This window comes from Staurois parvus, unplaced genomic scaffold, assembly GCF_062004578.1.
Source record: "Staurois parvus isolate SC_StPar_1 unplaced genomic scaffold, SC_StPar_1.0 ptg000192l, whole genome shotgun sequence".
Taxonomy (NCBI): domain Eukaryota; kingdom Metazoa; phylum Chordata; class Amphibia; order Anura; family Ranidae; genus Staurois; species Staurois parvus.
In genome coordinates, this window is record NW_028317988.1 from 246,495 (window position 1) to 269,000 (window position 22,506).

General features: G+C 38.5%; 1 protein-coding gene across 1 annotated transcript in view; it reads right to left on the reverse strand.

The window, feature by feature from the left end:
• Positions 1 to 459: 459 nt before the first annotated feature.
• PROX1 (prospero homeobox 1) overlaps positions 460 to 22,506 on the reverse strand; it is a 111,483-nt gene continuing 89,436 nt past the window's right edge. The window contains exon 5 of the mRNA XM_089677775.1: positions 460 to 12,085. Within this exon, the coding sequence (XP_089533901.1) occupies positions 11,900 to 12,085 (186 nt within the window). The 3' untranslated portion in view covers positions 460 to 11,899. The remainder of the gene's footprint in view (positions 12,086 to 22,506) is intronic.

The following is a 22,506-nucleotide window of genomic DNA, read 5'->3' on the forward strand; positions in this document are numbered from 1 at the left end:
ACACCTAATTGTTAAGTCATCAGAACACAGTATTATGGTGCCATATTAAATTATCAGGCACGGATGACATGTGACATCATCATACACCAGTGACACTCCAATTGGTGGCTCAGTTATTAACTAACCAATTTTGTTTTTTATTCTGAGCCCAACAGCAATCTTCCAATGGTACCCTTGTTCCAGTAACAAATGTCAGAGATGGGATTGCCATTTATTTTGTAGATACTTCCTCTTACAACTTCTTGTCCCTCTAGAGACAGATAGTGCAGGGAGATCTTCCAAATGGGGTCAAGGACATTGAATAAAGTCTGACAAAGGTTCTAACAGTGTAACTAAAAGCAAAAGTTTTTGCTCGCAGGCCCAAGGGAAAGTGCACCTTTTAAACCTACTTCTATATTTGTGATAATAACAAGGAAGCATTGAGATTATGAACGAGTAAATTTAAACAGACACAGTGAATTTGTAATTAATATTTTATTTTGCACAAGCTTGCATATATACTGCACATACATTCAGTTTAGAGAAGATGGAAGGCACACAAGGCAATTGAACTACTTAATCTTTTAAGTGGTACAAAGCGAAAAGGTTAAATCTGGAGAGAATACAAAAGCTTAAAACACACTAAATAAAATACCCTCAAACCCACCAACTGACCCCGTCCCCCATCTCCTTTATTTTCTAATTGACACTGAATTAGCTGCCAAGCATCAAATTTGGAAATCAACTGTCTACTGCAACCTTATTTTTATTCCTTTTATGGAATGGGCATTTTATTTGTTAATTGTGTAATATCATTCTTCATTACAGTACATCCTTGGCAATACAAATAATGTACACCTTCTTCATAATAAATTAGGATAAATTAAACCAATAAATTATGCAAAGTTTTCAGAACATTTGACAAAGAGAAAGAAAAAACAATCCACAGTCGATAAATTGTGCCTAACTAGAAAAGAAAAAAAATTCATTTATTATACTATCTTAAAATTATATGATTTTCATTAAAAAAAAGAACATAAGAATGCTATATACAACATATTGCTAAATAATATAAAGGCAGTGTTTCATCACAATTTATAATTATTTACACACACATAAAGACTCATTTTTTAATTTATCTATCAACTTTTTCACTCATTTGAGTAATGCCAGTTTCATTAATTTATTTGTTTCCTATCAAAACAGCAAGAGCAAGCAACTCATATCAAAAATTGGTGTAAAATATACAGTACTTAGAAACGATTATAATATTGTAGCGGTTTTGGCTAGGATAAAAGGGGCAATGATGAAGAAAGACCTTCTTATTCAGAAAGTTCCTTTCAAGGTCTTTTTTTAAAAACTGTTTTAAATATAAAACAGTTGGAGGGTTAGATTGAAGAAGTTGTTTACATTTGCAGAATATTTTCCACTTTATATTCTTATTATGTAATATAAAAGTCAAAAGATTGTGCTAAGTGCAATAAGACAACTGCTATATCTTTAAAATGCAGCTTCTGTTTTTTATGTTATACATAAAAGAAAACAGTAAAAAAAAAAAAAGGAAACAAAAGCTGGGAAGCTATTACACAGCTAAAGCGGGAAAAAATATAACAATGGATACACAATGTCATATACTGTACTGAACATATAATACATAACAGTTAGCAAATAGTTTTTCTTTAACCTGGTCTTTTCTCAAATAATACTTACAAGCATTATAAAACTCCGATAGCATTGTATTGTACAACATTGCTGGTGAAAATCTTTATTTTTTTCATTTTAACAAAGTTAAAATTAATTTCTAATAGGCCTTGAGCTTTTTATAGTGTCACAAGGGTCTATAAGACCCCCCAAACACAGGTGTCTACTTCAACAAATAGTTAATCTTGTATCATATAAAAAAAAAAACACACTAGTATTTTTTATGTACACCTTACCGTACTAAAAGATTTTGTTGCTTTTAACTTGTAAAATTCTAAACTTTGAGCAATGCATGTTACAATTGTATCTATTTTTATACAAAGTTAACAACTTTGATTTTTTTTTTCTATTTTGAATCCCTGGTAAACTTCATAATAAATTTAATATGTACACTGTTTTATAAAAGTTCCCCCCAAACCTATTTTGTACATTATACTCTTTCACACAACAAACATTTCCACAAACATTACTCAGAGGCACAACGCAATCCTTAAGAAAATTGTGTTAATTTACAACTATATTGTAATGTTTTCACATATCTAGGAGTTACAGACCTGGATACGGGAAGAATTAAATGTGCTGCATTTTGTTAATTAATCACCATAAATGTGCTAAATATTGACATTGACATTGAAATAAGACCAGGACAACAGAAACATGTAAGTATAAATGAGTATTCTAAACAATGGTTAAGACGTCGTCAATGTGTCGTAACCAGCAAAAACGATCATTGCTCTAGCATAGTATAGGCTAATAACAGATTTTTTTTTGTTAGAATGTTCAAGAAAAAATTGTTTTTCACTATGGTATTATAATGTTTTCCTATTTTGAGGCAATATTCTCTCTTTTTATTGACTATAGCACTATGGTGCAGCGTTTTGTTTGAAAAAAAAAATTACTAAAGTTATAGTCACTTCTAAACTATACTGCAAGGGACTAAAATTGGCATAACTATTTTTTCCCAAAACTGTAAATGACCCCAATAATGCTTTACTATTCCATTGGTATAACAGAATAGAAATTATGACAAAGTGCACATTTTTAAGTAAGTCAATAATGTGAGAGAACAGTATGTCTTTTGTTTTTTTTAATATTTGTAAATAATAAGACAATAAGATATTTACCAGCCTGTATTTGAAGATAAATCCCCTAAAAAATCCCAATAAAAATAAAAGAACATGGAATAGGTGATAATTTATTAAAAGCTGACCAACTCACCACTTTAGGTGTGGTCCTACTAATCAAACATCAAGCATGCACAGACTAAGGCCTACTTAAAGTGATTTACTGGTAAAGACACATGCCATTTAACTTTATCAAAATTTATTAGAACAATTTGCTTAATTTGAACAAAATCAATATACGTTCAAAATAAGTAACTTTCTCCCTTCACTAATAAAAATGATAATGTTGTAATTTTAATTTTTGAAGGATAAAAATAATTTTTTTTGGACTTATATTGGTTTTATTTAAATTAAGCAAATTTTTCTAATACATTTTGATACATGTAAACGATGTGGATCCCTACTGGTAACCACTTTAAGTAGGCCTTATTTGGCCTTAGTCTGTGCATAGATCCAGTAAATGCTTAAAGTAGATCTAAAGCCAAAACTGTTTTTTATCTCTTTTGGAAGTCAGTAAAGGCTTGTTTAAAAAGCTTAGTTACTGTTTGTTATGAATGTGTAGATTCGAATGTCCTGGCCACAGTTCTACATTTAAGTGCAACTATAGGAAAAATATCTAAAATGACATATAGGAAAAATTCTGTCACTAGCATTTAAGTGTTAAATGAATTCTTTCAACTCCTCCAATAACCTTCTTACTGAACAGTTTGACCTGTTACAGGAAATTAAAAAACAGATCTACTGGCAGGAACAACAGAATTCTTTTGGTAGATTGCACCATATCCGTCATTTTGCTTTTGTGCAGAGTTACACTTTAAGCATTTATGTTAATAAGAAATCTAATCCTTATTGATTGACGCCATGCAGATTAGAGTACACGGACCCATTTACTTCAATAATAAATATCCAGCAAATACAACACGCAGACCTGATAGTTTGCTGGTTGCATGTAATTAGCATGCAACAGGACTGATCCATGTACAGGCAACATTCTGCTCTAAGAGAGTTGAAAGTGTGATAAAAGATCAATCCCTAATGTTCTTTTACATGTTATAACAGATTAATTGGTACATTCCTATTTAGTCTGTGTACACTTCTGTGCTTTGCAGCTGTGTTGTTATATCATCAGGATGAATGTGCTTATTTTACCAAACACAAAGCTGCTGTTTGTAATCATAAACCAAGATAATAAACAATAGTGCAGATATGATACAAAAGCACAGTAAGCAAATATAAAAAAATGAAAGCGGTCGTAACAAAACTTTCAGCAAGATGTATACAGGCTAACAATCTCTGGCCTTTCCGCTCCTGTGAATCTAAGGTCCAGCAGCATACATCAGTCACAGCATGCTGCGACATGTGGATTCTTAATAGCTAGGGAAAGTCAGACTGATCCAATTTCAATCTAGACCACAAACAATGCAATATGACAATATTTTCTGTACGGGGCCAATGAGAGGAAATCTTTTTAATGGAGCCTGGCATAGCAGTAAAAACCCAACAGAGGTTCAAATCTCCAATCCTCTACTTTCTCCATAACTAAAAAAAATGTTTTTGGATTTACAATTTAATCTAGAGCATGTAACAATATTTAAGAAGGTCATTTTAGAAACAAGGGCTATGTACAAACAATTATTAGTTGAAACGTATCTAAACTTAAAAAACAAAATATAATATATTGCAGCTTACCATCCCTCACGCAGTGCTGCATACATTTCTTTTTATCCACAGTTCTTGTTCTAGTGTGACAACGCTCATTTACCCTACTTTATCTATGGAGGGAGCCAGTCACCCTAGGACAGGACTACAAACAGTTCTTTCTTGATTTTCATTACATGGTGGGATTAGTAGTTTGTCTGTGCTTCAGTTCAGCTCACAGGAAGTGACACTGCATTTCTGACTAGATTAACAAGTGTAGCCTGTACTTGCTGAAAATGTGCTGAAAAGAAAACAAATGCATACTCAATGTTTAAGAACTGGTAAGCAGCATTATATTACAATTTTTTTTCTTGGGTTTATATATCCTTTGTTTTGTGGTTCATCTCCAGAAAATTGCCTTGATGCTTCTTGATGTTTATAAATCAAAAGAATAATTATTTAATATTAATTTCTTAAAAATGAAGACAATTAAACGTATTGGTTGTAATGGGTTACCGCATCGGCTCATGCACTTTACTGTATGACCCTGAATTTAGAAATTGTCTCAACAGGGATCGGTTGCTTGTCCCATGTTAGTCAATTGGACGAATGAATTGTTCAGGCTTCATCTAAGCTATGAATCTCATAAAATTGTACCGTCAACCTTTTCTTGTGTAGAGTAACCTAAATTGTGCATTGTTTAGGTCCAGCATTGCCTCATTGCTGCTTTCATGTATCCTTCTATCTTGGAATTAGCTCAAACTGCTCGAAACTTGCTCTGATACACCGCAGTTTAGGTGCATTGTGTGCTTATTCCATTGACACTGTCAATGCCTGTATATAATGATAGCTCGTCATAGGATTGTCCTGGGTAGCTTGAAGTCAGCAGGTTTTTTTTTTTCTAAGGTTTTGTGCTGACAATAATCGCTTTCATACATTTCAATCTCTCAGCAGAATTTGCTGTAAATGAAGTAAAATGGCATAGATCAGGTTAGCATTGTGTTCAAGTGGATACATTTTCACTCTTCAAAGTCAAAATGGGAAATTGAAATCATTACCGTAAAAAAAAAAAAAATGTACCTGCCATCTGTACACTGGAGAGGGAGGAAATTTCCAGGCTGAACGTGCAGAATATTATTGCCACTGAGGCATGAGGTACCAAATACCTCGTCATTTATCAGTTGTAGGCAGCATTGTCATTAATGCTGAACTCCAGGCTAACAGCTAAATAAGTTGAAAAAATACATATAAGTGATCTGTTTTACTAGCCCAAAGATTTTCTGTCCATCCAATCCTGAGCCTAATACAGCCCTGCCACACAGCACAGCCCTGTCAGGGAAGGAGGCCTGTTTTTCATTGCAACGTAACACTTATCGGTCCTGTCCAGGGGCGGACTGACAACTCATGGGGCCCTGGGGCAATAGGGGATCATGGGGCCCCTGTGTCCTCGCCCACAATCAAATCACACCAAAAAAGCCCATGAAAGGTACCAGGGGCATCTCATGGGGCCCCCTACTGACCCTGGGCACTCGGGCAGTGCCCGAGTACCCGAATGGTCAGTCCGCCCCTGGTCCTGTCCCTCCCCCAGCCTGTGAAAGGAAAATCAGACCAATGAGCTCCTACTTTATCACTTTGCTTTCTTCTCCAATCTGCATCTTCAGTGTTAGCATAGGAGCACTGCAGCACAACTGATTGGCTCCTTGTACTGCTCCTCCCTCTCTCAGTCTAAGCTCTACTGTACAGGAGCTGCAAGAGGATCATACCAGGCCAAGTTCAGGTACTTCCACTGTTTGCAATTAAAAGCTACATGCAATGAGTTTCAGCTTTGACATTAAACAAGTCATTAAATGGTTTCCATAGGAATTGAAGAAAGGTTCTAATGTGCCTTTAGACACCAGAGAACTTTAATCTAATTGGGGAATATCTGCTTTCTTTGAAGGCAAATTTAGAACTTGAATAAAATATTTTCTTTATAAGGGATTTTTTAATGCTTTCCTCTCTAAAGGATGCCTCATAACATTACATGTTACCATTATAAGCACCACTCTACTAAATTGCAATTTATGTGCACATTTAAATAAAGTGCTCAGGTTCAAAATGTTCCAGTTTACCAAAATCCTGAAACTCACATCGCTAAACTTGTCTACATTCTGGCATCTATCTTAGGGATATAATAGAAATTTTCTATACAAGCTGATTTTCTTTATAGAATTTACCCAATATGGATTCCAAAGGAGGAACCATACTAATAAAGGATTGGATTGAAGAATATATCTTACATCTATATGGCCATGGTGAAAGGCAACCACTGGGTGGGCCTCTGGACAGGAATTTCACTATGGTGCCCATGTTAAAGAATACAACATCTTCATTATTACCATTTGGAACTCACCATGTCATTGTTAGGGTTGACTTGGGTCAAAATGGCACCTGGTGGCCATACTGATTGACATGAATGAACGAACACAAAAAAAGCACTATGTAGTTTTCTGCATTACCACCCAGAAATCTCACTAACTGGCCTGTGCATTGTTTTTTAAATAATACCTAAAAAGAAATAGCCTTAACCACCTTTGTTCATCTTTACATTGGTGGATGTAGCCATATTTTGTACTAAGGTCACACAAAGCAGAGCCCATTCAAAATGGAAGCCATGGAGGCAGAAGACCAAAGCCTCTATGGTGGATGTAGCCATATTTTGGACCAAGGTCACACAAAGCAGGATCCATTCAAAATGGAAGCCATGGAGGCAAAGCCACAAAATGAGCAAGGTGCTCAACAAATTTAGATTTTTGCCACTGAACTGATTTTAGCAGGTATTTGGACTTACCTCCTAAACACAAATAAAATCTGAGTGGTGTCACTACTTTATTAAATCAGCCCTCTCAAAATATCTACTTCACTACTGAAGATTATAGGTCAGCTTTAAAGTATGAAAGGAAAATGTACCCAATTTCCCCTCTAAATTCTGTAATTGAATCCTTATACTAAAAATGTGCCGCTTAGGAAAGTAATCTAGACATTTTCCAATTTTTTAATTTATAACCCAGTGCAAAGGGCAATGATGCTAACAGAAACAGTGGCTCCGTGCTTACTATTCCTCTATATTGGAGGGAAGTTGCTGAAACATCTTCAGTACAATAGTATATTTGTATCAAGATCTTGCAAAAGTAGATAGGAACGTTAATAATTACATGAACGTCCAAGGCATTTTAGGACGAGACATCACAAGTGCCAGTGACACGGTCACCGTGGAGGACAGTCCAGCCACAGGTATGTACTTTAAACTTTTATGTTGAAAGGCCAAAAGATAGCAAACACAGCCCTCTACTTCCTTATGCCTGTCATAAATATTTCCAGAGGGAAGATGGGTTTGCATTTCTAAAAGTTTTTGACAAGGCCATACAGTTTTGGTTGCCATCGCACTATAGCCCCCACTTTAGTCTGGAGCACTCTATAGGTTTATTTAGTTAACAGTGAGAAGGAAAACTTCAGATAACCTGTATCAACTAATCGTATGTACATTTTATGTAGGCAGATGAGGATTTGCCATATTCAATAAGACAAATATATATATAGTCAAGCCTACAAAACTTTAGGGCTCATTGCTGTAAGTATTTGTAGGCCGTACGGCCGTACAACATAAAATACTCCTCTATTTGTGGCACCCAGGATCCCTAGATTCCGTGCAATTCTATGCATAGGAATGAATCACATATGTGTACATGCGTTTTTGCATTTTGGAAAATATGATCATATGTGTGCATAAATGAGTAATTGCAAGTGTACACCTGCATACAGTGAATTTTGTAATTCGTTCCTATGGGCAGAATTACACATGAGCTGGGGCTCCCGGGTGCTGCAAATGCAGGTGTATTATAAGCTGTATGCCCATAGGCCTGCATGTAAACCCCTGTGCATGAGACCATAAAGCCTGTTAATAGACAGCTCCAATATATAAATAGAGCTGGTTATAAGAGCACTGCAAGGCCTATAGCTTGCACCTACTGTGGGTCTATAGAAAGATCTGCATGACTGTAGCTTGTAGCAAACATACCTCAGTCAACCCAACCAAGTCTAGACCTAGCTGAGACTTGCCCAAGGCATGCTGGGATTTTTCACTTGATATCTGGTGAGAATCAGGTGTTGCTAAGTACTTGTAAGTGACCCATAAGTCTTAAGCCATATTCTACTATAACCCATATATACAAAACTAGAAATTCTGGCAATAAAAAGTAAAACTGGACCCCTTCCTATACAGACATTGGCAGCGGTCATTCTGCGGTTGGACAACCATTCTTGCCAAAACTTCATATCAATTTCTCTAACACCAGTAATATCAACACACTTAGAGAATAATTACTGGACTACTTCCACAGAATAAACCATTGTTGGTCACAAGCAAACTCTTTGATGCTACAACTGATTCCAGATATTATAAAGTGAAGTAGAGGTAATTCAGCATGGTAGCATCTTCAGTAGTAAATGACATTAAATCACTATACAGTAAAGTAAAAATATGTAGTGTTACCAAGGCAGACTATCACAGATCAGCTTTTAGGAAATTAAAGTAGTAGCATAAAATGGACTCCAAACGGTGATAGTTTACTAAGAGTTACTTCACACTCTTTATGACATTTTTTTAAACAATTGTACATAATGCAGCCTACTGCTTATTTGGAGTCCATTTGTATTGGCCACCAGTTGGCAAACCTTTATATTGCTGACCAATCCTAAGATCCATAGACAGCTTGTATCAGTGGCCCAATAGGTTCAAATGAATATCCTATTTTAGTCAAGCGGGCTTATTTAACAAAAATGAGTAATATGCAGTAAGTGCAACCCACAGCCATCAATCAGAAATCAGCTTCCAGCAGATCACACAGTGAAATGAAAACTGATTTCTGATTGGTTGCTCTAGCTTAATGGCTGCACATCACTGTTCTTTGAACCACGTTACTTAAAAATGCCCATATACAGTAAACATATATAATAACTCCCCTAAACCATAAGTAGTATCACTTAATCACAAATTAAAGGATAACTTTTTTTATTGTAACCCATAATTAATTCTAGAAGGGATAGCAGCAAAATATCAAGTTCTTTTACTTCCAGTGATGAGAAAAGTTCACTAAAACTCCATTCACAATGGTCCAACCCTCCAGACACTCGAAGGGTTAGTTAGTGTTGTTGTGCCTCTAACAAGCATTATTTTGATGCGGTGGACTGATGCTTCCAGTCATTGATGGCACATACTGAACAACATGTATCAAAAGAGGGTGTGTTACCTATAGCAACCAGTTGTAAAGTGAAACTGACCCCTCTGATTTAAAGCAGAACTAAATCCATTGATTTAACGGTGTCAAAAAACTGTTAAATTCCCGGCATGCCATGAATGATAACTGTCACTTTGCTTGTGTTCTCAAGCGAACTGTCAAACCATCAAATGGCTGATGCCATAACTGATCACATGAACAGCACTATGGCAGTTGCAGATCAAACAGAGGCTAAGAAGGCATCTCCCTTGGTTGAGAAGGATAGGAGGGTTTAGTTCCACTTTAACGGTTTTCTTAAATGGTTACATTCAAGGTATGCCATGAAAGATAACTGAAACAGTTACTTGTGTTCTCAACTGAACTGTCAAGCCATCAAATGACTGGTGTCATAGCTGATCACATGTGCAGCATCATGCCAACTTTAGATCAAACAGAGGCTAAGATGGCAACTTCCTTGGATGTAAAGCCTAGGAGGGTTTAGTTTCACTTTAAATGAGCAAATTAAAAAAAAATCTAGTTGCTATGGGAGACACAGACAATTTTGCTAAATGAGGTCTAGTATTTCCAAGAGAAATTCATAAGCAATGCATGTGGTGTTACTTGGCCTGAAATGGCGTTTAAAACAAAATACATATATTAAAAAATATTACTGTTTGAATTCTCCAATTTTCATGTGTAAGCTGAGGGCATGCACTCAAAATAAATACAGAAAACTGTAGAATGTGGTTTGATGACCATATCACAAATCAACAGTTTCTGTTTGCGTGCTGGCCATGTAAAAGGACGCCATTGCACCTTCAACATGCAAGATGGCTGCTGGTCTGCTAGCATGTTCAGTCAAATATAAAAAAATAACTTTTTTATGTGCCATGTACTTAATTACTAATATATACCCTTCTAAGCTCAAGTTCTGACTATCCCTGAATAATACAAAAAGGGGTGAACATGATACCCTCACCTTGGCCACGTCATGTTTTGCAAGCAACACTAAAAATTCAGGAATGTCTAGATTAAAGTGTCCACACTGCTCACACAGTAGAGTCAACCATTTTTCGAGCTGAAAAAAGGATAACCCTTAAAGTGGAACTTAAGGCAAGCTTTCTTTCCATTTTGAATAGCGTAAAGGGAAGGGTATAACCCCTGTCAGGTTTTCTTTAGCCATGTGTGGTTCATTTAGGAGATTTCTCTTTACTTCCTGTCCTATAGCTGAAACAGGAAGTGAAAGGAAATTCCTCCAAATTGAGGGTATCCTGAGGTATCACCAGGGTCATCAGAACTAGTGTTTCTATTGAAAGATTTCTCCTCTATTCCTGTTCTGGGGAAAACCCAAAATTTGGGATTTTCTTTTCTCACTTTCGATGATGAGGGTAAACAGGACAAATAGAGAGAGTGATCTCTTGAATGGGGACATAGACAGCAATAAAAACCTGACAGGTGTTTCAATCCCTCTCAACTCTATCCTACACTAATAAAATGTTTTGCCTTTAGTTATACTTTAACAACCAGAAAATTCTTAGTCGAAGTCTGACTGGATGCTAAGAGTTACCTCAGATCACCTTCTTATGGCCTGACTTATGAAGTGGACCTCCATATGTAATATAACCGTTCACTAGGAACTTCTAACATTATAGATATGAGGCATAAAATACTGGATACCTCAGTGGTGCAGCTTAGTGCATCGAAAAAAAATATTTCCTACTACAAAATGACCTCCACATAGTGTGTGAATGACAGGTACACTTTAACATGACCTCCAACACAAACTTGCCATACTGGCATTTTTTTTTCCTTCCTGAAAAAAAAAACTGAAGTAAAAGCAGATCTGAAAACCACAGACGGACAAAAATAACAACTCATACATATAATAATCTTCCACGTATCAGGTTAAAATGCCCTAAAATGCTATATACATGTCAATCTCATCTCTCCATACTCTAACAGGGAGCTCCATGAATCATTTAGTGAAGGGTGACATATAACAGCTAGCCCCATGCTTATAATTAATAAAGAATATAAATAAAATTCCATACAGAGTTTATATGTCGGGGTATTGCAGATGCACAGTTTAAATCACTCACACGCACGCTGAAATGGGGGGGCGTTCTAGGAAAAAGAGAAGAATGAGGGGGGGGTACAAAGTCACTTTTGTACATTCAGAACCAGCCGTGGAATTTTTTTTTTTCATTCATGGAGAAGCTCCTGGAGGCAGTTTGGGGAGCGAAAGATGTCAGGGACCTCGCTGTCCAGTTTGCAGATGACCTTGTAGATGGCCTTCTTCCAGGAAGGATCAACGTCTTTGCCTGCGATAATGGCATTGAAAAACTCTCGTAATGTGATCTGAGCCACTTCCAGGAATCTCTCCGGAACCTGCTGATACAAGGAGACAATGGTATTAATAAAGTTTTTAGTTTCAAGTCCCTGATTCTTCAAAGGTTGGGGGGGGATTGAGAGCGTTCTTCCTAGCAAGGAGAAGGCTTAGCAGACACCTGCACATTCTAATTATGGCAGACGCTTCCATTGTCATCTGCGTTTTAAGAGAGGCTATTTATAGGCAAATTTTAATGACAAATGGCCATCTTTGTAAAAGAATAGGGAAGGAACTTAAGCTTGTGAAGGCTGGAGATCTTGGCAAGAATTTTCTCTGTCATTGTCTACTGCCTGTCTGTTGAGGCCTTGCACAAAATGGCTGCCTGAGGTAATTTGTGTTGTTTCCAAAATGCAGAGGGTCTTTACAGGCTGTGATTGTGTGTTTTGTTTTACTGACAGAGGCAAATGATGACAGATTGGTAAAAAGCTCTGCAGTCAATATTGTTATGCTACAAAATAATTTTTACATAATTTTATACAGCAAAAAGTGGACATTAAAGGTTATTTGTATTGAGTTACAAAGGCCACAAAAATACGTTATGACCCCATTAGACTGTAACCCCCGACCCACCCCATTTCTTTCTTTACTAATTTTATTTTAATTTCTTTATATATATATATATATATATATACACACATATATACACACACACACATATATATATATATATATATATATATTTATATATATATATATATATTGTTAGACAGCAGTCCTGCTCTGTGGTTGCTTTGCCAAGTGCATTGAATAACATCTAGGTAGCACTAATGAGATCCATTGCACTGCATTTGGCAAAGTTGACACGGTTAGCCCAAGACAGGCGAAGCACAAACTCTCTAAGCTCTGGTTCACATTGGTGTGACTTCCGGAGTGACATGTGATTTACAAATTGGCCCTGAAGTCATATCTAATGTATTTCTATGACACTATCTTAATCAATGCAATTTGAAGTAGCGCGATTTCTAAAATAGTTCCTGCACTACTTTTCTCCAATTTTATTTTGACTTGCATTGACTTCTGTTAAATGAAGTCGCAAACCACAATGAAAACGGCGGTACAAATCGCACTGATCTGTGGCTTTGGAATCACATTACTTCAAGTGAAGTAGTGCAATTTCAAAGTCACATTCAGTGTGAGCCAGGGATTAAAGGCTTAGTCCACCAAAGTATTAAATGCAGCAACATGGATCTAACGATCAATGTGCATTTACTAATTTTTGCAATGAAACCTGCAGTGCATTACCCCATAAGAACTGCATTGTGGCGGGTGCAATGCCCGGACTTTTCCAATGTTTTCCCCCAGCTTCAGGTCCTTCCGGAGGTACAGACTTGCTGCTATGGGGCTAGAGGAGGTGCGGCTGAACTACAGATCAGCGTAATGGACTGAAAAGGGAAGAGGGATCACCACTGCGCTCTGCCTATTTCTTCTGTCACAGTAGCAGATAGGAGGACATGTAGATATTGACTGTGAGTGACACCTGATCTGGATGACATAGACATGTTGTATCACAAACAACTCCATGATTCAGGTTAGGGGTGGCGGTTTGGGTTTTGGGGATGGCGAATGCCACTGTGCTTCATATTACACCCTAAATATGGGTGTAGCACGAAACGTTCTAAAACATGAGGGAAAGAGGGACACTGCACACCACTAGCTCAACAGGTGAGGAGGAATGTGAATGGCCTCAGCCTTGAGCTCCTCCCAATGCATTTTGTCCTCTGGAAAGGAAGAGAAAAGCTGCAGTGTCTGCATTCCTTTATAAGTGATTAACCCCTGGAAAGTAGCTCACCTAAACTTATGTTTCTGTTGCAGGTGGTGCCTAAAATCTGACTTGCCAATCACACAAACAGGAAATTACATTTCTGGGGATGTTCTGTACACCAATTGTGTACAGACGGCCTCCAGGTTGTCACATTGCATTGAATTTTACATAAAATTACAGAGCTGCAGGTTGAAATGGAAAGGTAATTTTTAATAACATTCAATTACAACATGGCTTGTGTAGCAATTTTTTATGCTACATTATTATTATTATTTTTGTTTGCAAAAGTGTATGTGCACTTAGCGCTAGAGGGAATTTGCAGTTGAAGAATATTTGGAGACATAAAGGGGTTGATTTACTAAAGGCAAATAGACTGTGCACTTTGCAGGTGCAATTACTCCAGAGCTTAGTAAATGAGCAGAAGCTCTGCTGACTTCCATCATCCAATCATGTGCAAGCAAAAATGCTGTTTTTTTTTTATTTCCCTTGCATGTGATTGGGTAAGCATGGCAAAGGGAAGTTTTACCTCATTTACTAAGCTCTGGAGATACTGCACTTGCAGAGTGCACAGTCTGTTTGCCTTTAGTAAATCAACCCCAAAGTGACTTCCTGCACTCCATCACCTTGCCCAGTGACTCAGCCACAGTAAAATGAGCCCTAACACACCTTTCAGTGTCTTTGAACAGTAAGAGGATATACTGAAGGCACCATATAGAGTGAAACCATGTTGGATCTGCTGTAGCATTTAGGGATAAAAGGAGTAACTTGGTAAAATTTTGCAAAAGGGGAAGCCCTCACTAATTTCACTTAGCTCCTTGGGCAAAATTTGCTTAAAAACAAATAAAAGTATTTTTTTCCTCTTAATTTCGCTTACCCCTTTGGCTGTATACTTTCTAACAATAGGATGCAGACAGGCTTTTATGCAGGGAATGAAGTCTTGAAGAAGCAGACTTTAGAATCTGCTGTTACTGTTGAGGGATTTATTATGACCAACCATTATATATGAATATTTAACATTCAGGCTCGCTTACAGCTAATGTTCAGAGCAGGTCTGTGGGACTCCTTAAACAAGTGGCTATAAAGTAAAAGACTCTGGAGGGCAGCTGTGGTTGGAGAAATAAGCCACGTTCTGCCACCTCAGCTACATTTTGTAACTTGGTATAAAAACTTTGGGACGTTAATGAGGAGGATGGCGTGAAGAGACTTGTCCATTTTGTGGAATCGCAAGTTTAACTTGCTGAGCTTGAATGAGCTTGAATAATGTTTGTATAGTGGTGCCAAAGTTTATCAGAACTGTACAGCTATGGCTGCGTTTCAGATATACTGTATGTCAGGTCTAAAGCAGTCTAAATTCTGGCTTGTGTATGGGGCCTTGTGCTCAAACTATATGGCTTCACACACAAGGCCGTACAAGGGCAATACAGTGTGCAGAGCCTGTGTAAAAAAAACAAAACAAAAAAACAAACAAACCCTACATCCGGTGACATCATCCTGCATGGGCCCTTCAAGATGGCTAAAGACCAGCATCTGGAAGAAGCTGGGGAGAAGATGCTGGTAAGGGAACTTGTGAGCTTCGGACTGTTCAAGCAAAGGTAAGTATTGCAAAGTTAGTTCTGCTTTAAGCAAACAAATGAAATATAGCTAACACTCTTTAACCCCTTAATGCCAGCGCAGCCCAAAGCCTTTAAGAGGTTTTTGATGCTGGGAGGTAGGGTAGGGGTTTCTGATCATGTGACTGCCGTGATTGGCTGTCACAGCGGTCACATGATTGGAAAGCTCCCGATCGCAGTAGAGATCAGGAGCTTTCCATAAGCTGCTGGTAACTGTGCCAGGAGTGTGCACTCTCAGCACAGCTCTGTTTACATTCTGATATACATATATGCGGGCTTTCGGCGTTAAGGCCCACCTGCCGAGAGTCCGCATATATGCGTACCATCGGCGGGAAGAGGTTAAGCAGTTACAGCAACAGTTTTATTGCTTTCAGCAAAAAAACTTTTATACTATTGAATAAACCTGATCGTTGTAAACACCTTTGTCAGTGTAAGGATATGTCCCAACCCCGTAACTGTTACTTTTGCTGGATTGCTTAGTTAAAGCAGAACAAAACCCTCCTCCTTTTCAGTCATGGAAGCTGCCATCTTAGCCTCTGTTTGATCTGCAACTGCCATGGTGCTGCACATGTTTTGGATTTCTCATCATTTCAATGGTCATCAGAACAAGTAGAGACGGTGGATCTGCCAGGGCCAACTCAGGGAGCAAGAAAAAATGGACAAAGAATCTAACCCTTCACCTTTATATCCAGAGGTTTTAACTGTACATTTACTTTAAAGCGGAACTAAATCCTCCTATCTTTTTCAGCTATGGAAGCTGTCATATTAAACTCTGTTGGATCTGCAATTGCTATAGTGCTGCACATGTGATCAGTTATGACACCAGCCATTTGATTCCTTGACAGTTTGGTTGAGAGTACAGGCAAATGTGACAATTAGCATTCCCAACATGCTGGAAATGTAACTGTTTTTTGAAACCATTAAATCGATGGGTTAAGTTCCACTTTAAAGTGGAACTAAAGGCAAGAATACTTTCTTATGCTCCAACGTTCTGACACAGGTGAGGTCCCTCACCAGCAATGGCATTTTCTCCCCAGCTTCTTTCGGGTGCTGATCTTTGGCTGTCTTGGTTGGCTGAAGAAGAGTGACATCATTCTTGCACATGCAAAGCTATTCATCTCGGCACATTGACATTAACATGGAAGTCCAGCCTGTTCCTAACTATGCTTAAACATGCTCTCACCCTCTTCTAAACCCTATTCTATGTACTCAGTGAAAGGAAAATGTGTATACTTACCTACTCTAAGGGCGATCCAGTCTGGTCACATGATCTCTCCAGCAGCCAAATTTAGTGAAGAGGACAGAGCTGACAACGGCTGTAGTGCCTGGGCACTGATGTTACCCATAGACTTGCTATGGGGTATCCATTGTCTGCTGTCCCTCCTCTACAAATCTTCCTTTCACAGGGTAGCTAGAATAGGGTTTAGAAGGGGATGGGAACAGATTTAAAGTCTGAAGGTTTTTTACAGTCATGCCTTGTGTGCAGCAGCCCCCTAGTCCCCCAATACTTACCTGAGCCCCATCGCGATCCAGCAATGTGCACGAAAGCCTCAGCTCTCCAGGTGAGGAAAGAGAGGGAGCGTGGCCGTGGCTCTATGGGTAAATGGACAAGCAGAGCAGTGGCTCAAGAGTGAACTTGCTTAGATGCCCCCATAGTAAACTGTTTGGGGGCACCCGGCACGAGGGAGGAGCCAGGAACACCAGTAGGGGATCCAAGAGGAGGAGGATCGAGACTGCCCTTTGCAAAACCACTGTACAGAGCAGGTAGGTATAATATGTTTGTTATTTTTTTTGTATTAGAAAAAATAATATCACTTTAAGCTTAGTTAGGAATAGGCTGGACTTCCACTTTACGTGTATTTTATTGTGGAAAAGTTTCTATTGCAAAAAAAAGCAGCCTGTTCACGAATTTTTATTTTTTGCCTTTCTGCTTTAAAATGGAGAAAAATATAAATCAAGGCATGTGAAATTAAAAAAGAAATGAATATACTAAATACTACAATTATAGTAGTAGAACACTTATTAATCCCATACAGTTACCAGGATATGCTATTTTTGCTATAGTGGTCCTTTAAATCTTTCCTGTTGCATTTAGCATTGTTGTAGTCATGCAGTGCAAAGATTCCCCTCGTTCCTCCTCCTCCTTCCCCATTGCCTTACCTTCAAGGCTGATTTGTTTTATTAAACTGACTGTCCCCAGCATCTGCAGTCCATAATAAAAGCCTGACATAGCAGCCTGGCTGCCTTCTGTGTCCTGCAGATACTCATCATAAGTGTCAGGACATACCAAGGTTAGCGGTCACTGAAACGCGTGCGCTGCCCCAGTCTTGCCAAGCGCTCTTGGCAGCTGAATGAATGTCACAAAGAATAGACAGGGAATTACAAAAGGTTAAACGGAAGGCGGCCTCTCCTGTTTTCCAAAGAAGCACCAACCGCTTTTTTGAAACACTTGTAAAACGAACGCTGGCTTGTTTGCACTCCGCTACCCACACTTCGGTGTGATCGGATAACATGGGCATTGTTTGGAGTGGACTGGGTATTATCTCTTAGATCGACCAACCCTAATGCCTACGATGGAAGTATTGTGATAGATGCATTGTCTTCTCTCTGGTTGAGAACCAATTTTCAACCAGCAGACTTTTAACCCTTTTCTGGTGTTTTATTTGACCCTACAGATCCTACTGCACGTTTCAATGGATGCTTAGTCATTGCTATCAGTCCCTCCCCAGAAGAGCCTTCAATCTAATGGCCCTACCATAGTCTTACAAAGACACCATACTGCGTGGAAGCTCATTAAAGTTGACTCTCCAAGTCTCCATGACTATATTCCTGACATGTCACAATATACAGCAGTAGTATCATTTTATTTTATTGTTTAAGTTATATCATCATTACCATATCACCTTTTTTTAATAAATAAGCAGTCCTTGAGCTCCTGTCCTATACTAAGATGATATCATCAGTCTGCTACAGGTAGGAGGAAGCATTTTCTCAGTCTCCTCTCCCTTATTGAGCACTCAGACTGTACATTGTAACTTTGTAGCATGTCTCAAGGTAAAGTGGAAGTAAACCCACTTTTGTATCCTTTACCTATCTTTTACCTACAGGTAAACTTACAATAAAGCTTACTTGTAGGTAAAATGAATATCTCCTAAACGTGCACTGTTTGGAAGATATTCACTCTTTTCATCAGCTGGCGCATGCACTCTGAAGGAACGGCATACGCGTGCCATTCCTTCAGAGCACTGTGCCATGTCCCGAGACTCCCATGTGCAATGGGCTGCAACAGATTTGTGTCAGTTTGTTAACACAGCTGAGAACTGCACAGGCACCAGCAGGGGCAGACTGACAACTCATGGGGCCCCCGGGCAATAGGGGCTCATGGGGCCCCTGTGTCCTTGCCCAAACTCAAAAAAAGCCTATGAAAAAGGTACCAGGGGCATCTCATGGGGCCCCCTACTGGCAGTGCCCAAGTTTCCAAATGGTCAGTCCGCCCCTGGGTACCAGTTAATAACATGATTGTTTCATTTCTGAGCTAAAATCTCAGCCTGGGAACTAGATGCTGACCCTGGCTGATGCCTGAACATAGATGGTACCTTATTTCTAGAGAAAAAGGCATTGTCAGAGAAAGTATTATGATCTATGTGAGAGGTAATACAAACATGGGATACACTTACATATTCACTACTTCCAGCACAAAAAAAAAGTTCATTCCTTCATAGGGATGGCAGAACGGTCTGTACAAATCATTGCTTTGCCTCCGTGTAGCCAGCCAGGCATCCTGAACTGCTAGTTTACAGCAGCCTAAGAATAAAACCAGGGTGGCTGTCAGCATGTTGCAAGTGGTGGCATCATCTTGGTGTAAGCTGGGTATATCATCATTTTATGTCTGTGTTGCGCCTAATATAATTACGGTCTATTGTCACTGACTACTGAGACTGATTATTGGAAACAATTGGATCCAGAGAGCATTACTGGATATAATGTGCTGCATATGTTATCTGCAAGACTTTCCATGACTTTTTCTAACAATTAGGAACCTGTTAACAAAGATGACTGTGCTGCTTGCATTACAGAGGGTCTTAAGACTCCCGTCTTGACTTTTCCCTAGAGCTTCACTATTTACAGCTTAGTGTGAGTTATGGACCAGGAACAAGCATGCAGCCAGTGAAGAAATAACTTCTGTGCTGCAAACATGATCTGTGTCAGTGTCTCGCAAACCAGGATTGGGATGGCAGTTCAGGATCCTTCACTTTTATAAAGTCAGCAAGGGCAGCAAACATGTCTATCCTTGCAGTTAATCCTTAAAGTGCAACTCCCCTTTAAAAGAAAAAAAAAGAATCCCTTGGACAGCTACATACTAGCAAACTTTATTGCACAGTCATTTTTCATATTGCAACACACAAATTCTGCTCACTTCCTAACTCCTGTAGTCTATTCCCGCTATAGTCACATGATCACTGGAACACCAGGGAGCCAATCACATGAGCACAGAGTGATCATTTTAGGAAGTTCCATACACCAATTGTGGTCATAATGATTCTATACCAGTTTTAACAAAAATTCTTACTGGCCCCAGATTGATTAGAAAAGTAATTTTTGTTAATACTAAATTTCAAAAAGGCTTGTCTCTAGCAATTATATTATATATATATATATATATTTATTTAACCTGCATGGAGTATGCATGTTCTCCCTGTGTTTGCATGGGTTTCCTTTTGTTTTCTTTCACATTCTGAAGACATGCTAGTAGGTTAATTGGCATCTGTCTACATTGTCTCTAGTATGTCTATACAAATTGTCTATGCACGTTATCATATCCTCATGACAATCCCAAGCCCAAGCAATTAGGCGGGGAATTGAGGAAACACCTGGTGAATTACCTTGTAAACAGAAAAAAAATTCTAATAAAATTCATAACATCATTCATGATACAGCTGAACATGAATATTATATATACTATATTTACACACTGTATATATATATATATATATATATATATATATATATATATGTGTGTGTGTGTGTGTGTGTATGTTAATTGAGTTGGTTGCTTGGTTTTTTTTTTGCAAATTAATTTGAAAGTTTGCTGTGGACGCCTTTTGTATTATCTTGTATTTTGCCCGTGTACACCTTTCTTTTTTTTCATGTTTCATACTCATCTGAGAGTCTGTCATTTTTGCTTTTATATTTTATTACAGTGGGGTTCCCCTTAAATAAACATTATGTAATTAACAAATTGTTGGTTTGCCTGGAGTTCCCCTTTAAATAGATGGACTGGGCCTAAACCGACAATCAAGGGAGAGAGCCGGACTATCAGGTGAGGCGTTCAGCTGCCATCAGTTGGAAAGTGCAAGTTATCGGCATCTTTACTATAAAAGGGCACCACAGTGCTGACAGTAAGGAGAAGACAATGTCAAGGAGAAAAGGGTATTGGTATTTTGGATACTCTTGACTGCTCGGCTTGGAGAGAGAGTTATTCTTGTCACAAATCCTTTTGTCTGCATCTGCTGACTGCTTGCCTGTAGCCAGCAGCATACTTTAACTGTTTTGTCACCTCCTAACATCACATGGATCAGCTGTCGCTCTTTTGTTCCGGGTATTGTAGAACTAATCCACTGAGGCCATTCTCCTGTGCAGTAAATAAAACACAAACTGCTTCTCAGACAATTCTCCATGAATATTTCAGATGGGGTTTTTACTGCCCTGATTCACCAAAAAAAAAAATCACTTTGTTCTCGCCTCGGACAGTTTAGGGCCGGAGGAGTCAACCGTCTGGGGCCGTCTTAGATTCTTTCCCAATTAATTATAAAATGTTAATTTTTCTCATTTACAATTTCTTAACTTTTTTTTTTAAGATTGTGGCTCATTAGTGTGAAATCACCCACAGTGCATATGCAGCAATCATAACTTCATTCAAGAGTGTGAAGAGTATAGAGTACAGGAGATGCTGGATCTATATGTCTAGATGTATTTTAATTTGTTTTGTTGTGTCTTAGAGTTACTGTATGTCAGGTTTTTATTGCTGCAGGTGACCCCATTGGGGAGATTCTCCTTTACTTCTCGTCACTGCGACAACAGGATAAAAAAAAGGGGGAGCAGTTGTCACCAGAACAGCCTTGCCTGAAGTTCTAACCCTGTCTAACCCTGCTATGAAAGTGTTTTTGAATGTGTCCCCGTTGCAGAGATTCCTAAAGCTGGACTCCAGTATAAGCAAAAGTTGTCTAAAAACAAGAGCCATGTGTATTAATACTTGAAACTTGGAGTGCTTTATGTATTTCTTCCACATTTGTGCAGTAATCCAGCATGAAACTTTACACCGGTGTAGGAACTTCCTGTAATAAAGACTGGCCACTGCTGCTCTCTCCTTGTGCAGGGTGACTGGTCTTGTCTCTGCCCCTTCCTGTATTGTTCTGCAGGCAGCCTGTAGAGGGTGGGGCCTGCTGAGTCCCTCCCACAGCTCTGCATAGGCTATGTATATCACAGTGATAATGTCACTGCTACTTTTGCAAAGTAATACCTGAGTTGGTAAAGGCATTTGGTGCACATAAGGTGGTTTTATATCCTTTGTGGCTACTGAGGAATATATTTAAATTAAAATTTTTTGGGTTTAGATTTAAGAAATGTACGTCCTGACATCTCCTTGGTAGGGACACAGACTGCAATAAAAACCTGATGGTGCTCAACCTCTTCCCTACTTTATCCAAAACAAAATACATTTGGGCTAGGGTTGGGCTTTAATCTCATATCTCTATCTGACCTTTGGCCACCCTGACCAGAAAAGCTGTGTTTTTGTGAATTTGGAAGAACCCTCAAAAGCTGAAATGTGTTTAGTCTAATGCAAAAGTGGACACACTTAGGTGCATTGACTGCAAATTACAACATTATGATCTCAGAACTGGAGCTCAACTTTTAAATTGAGGGATTACCCAGTAGACTTAACCTGCCATTGCACGATAGTGTTGATTTATGTCTGACCTTTGTTCTTCAAAGGGACTCATGTTATGTCAAGTGGACCAGTAAGAAATCCAGTAACTGGACAATGGAA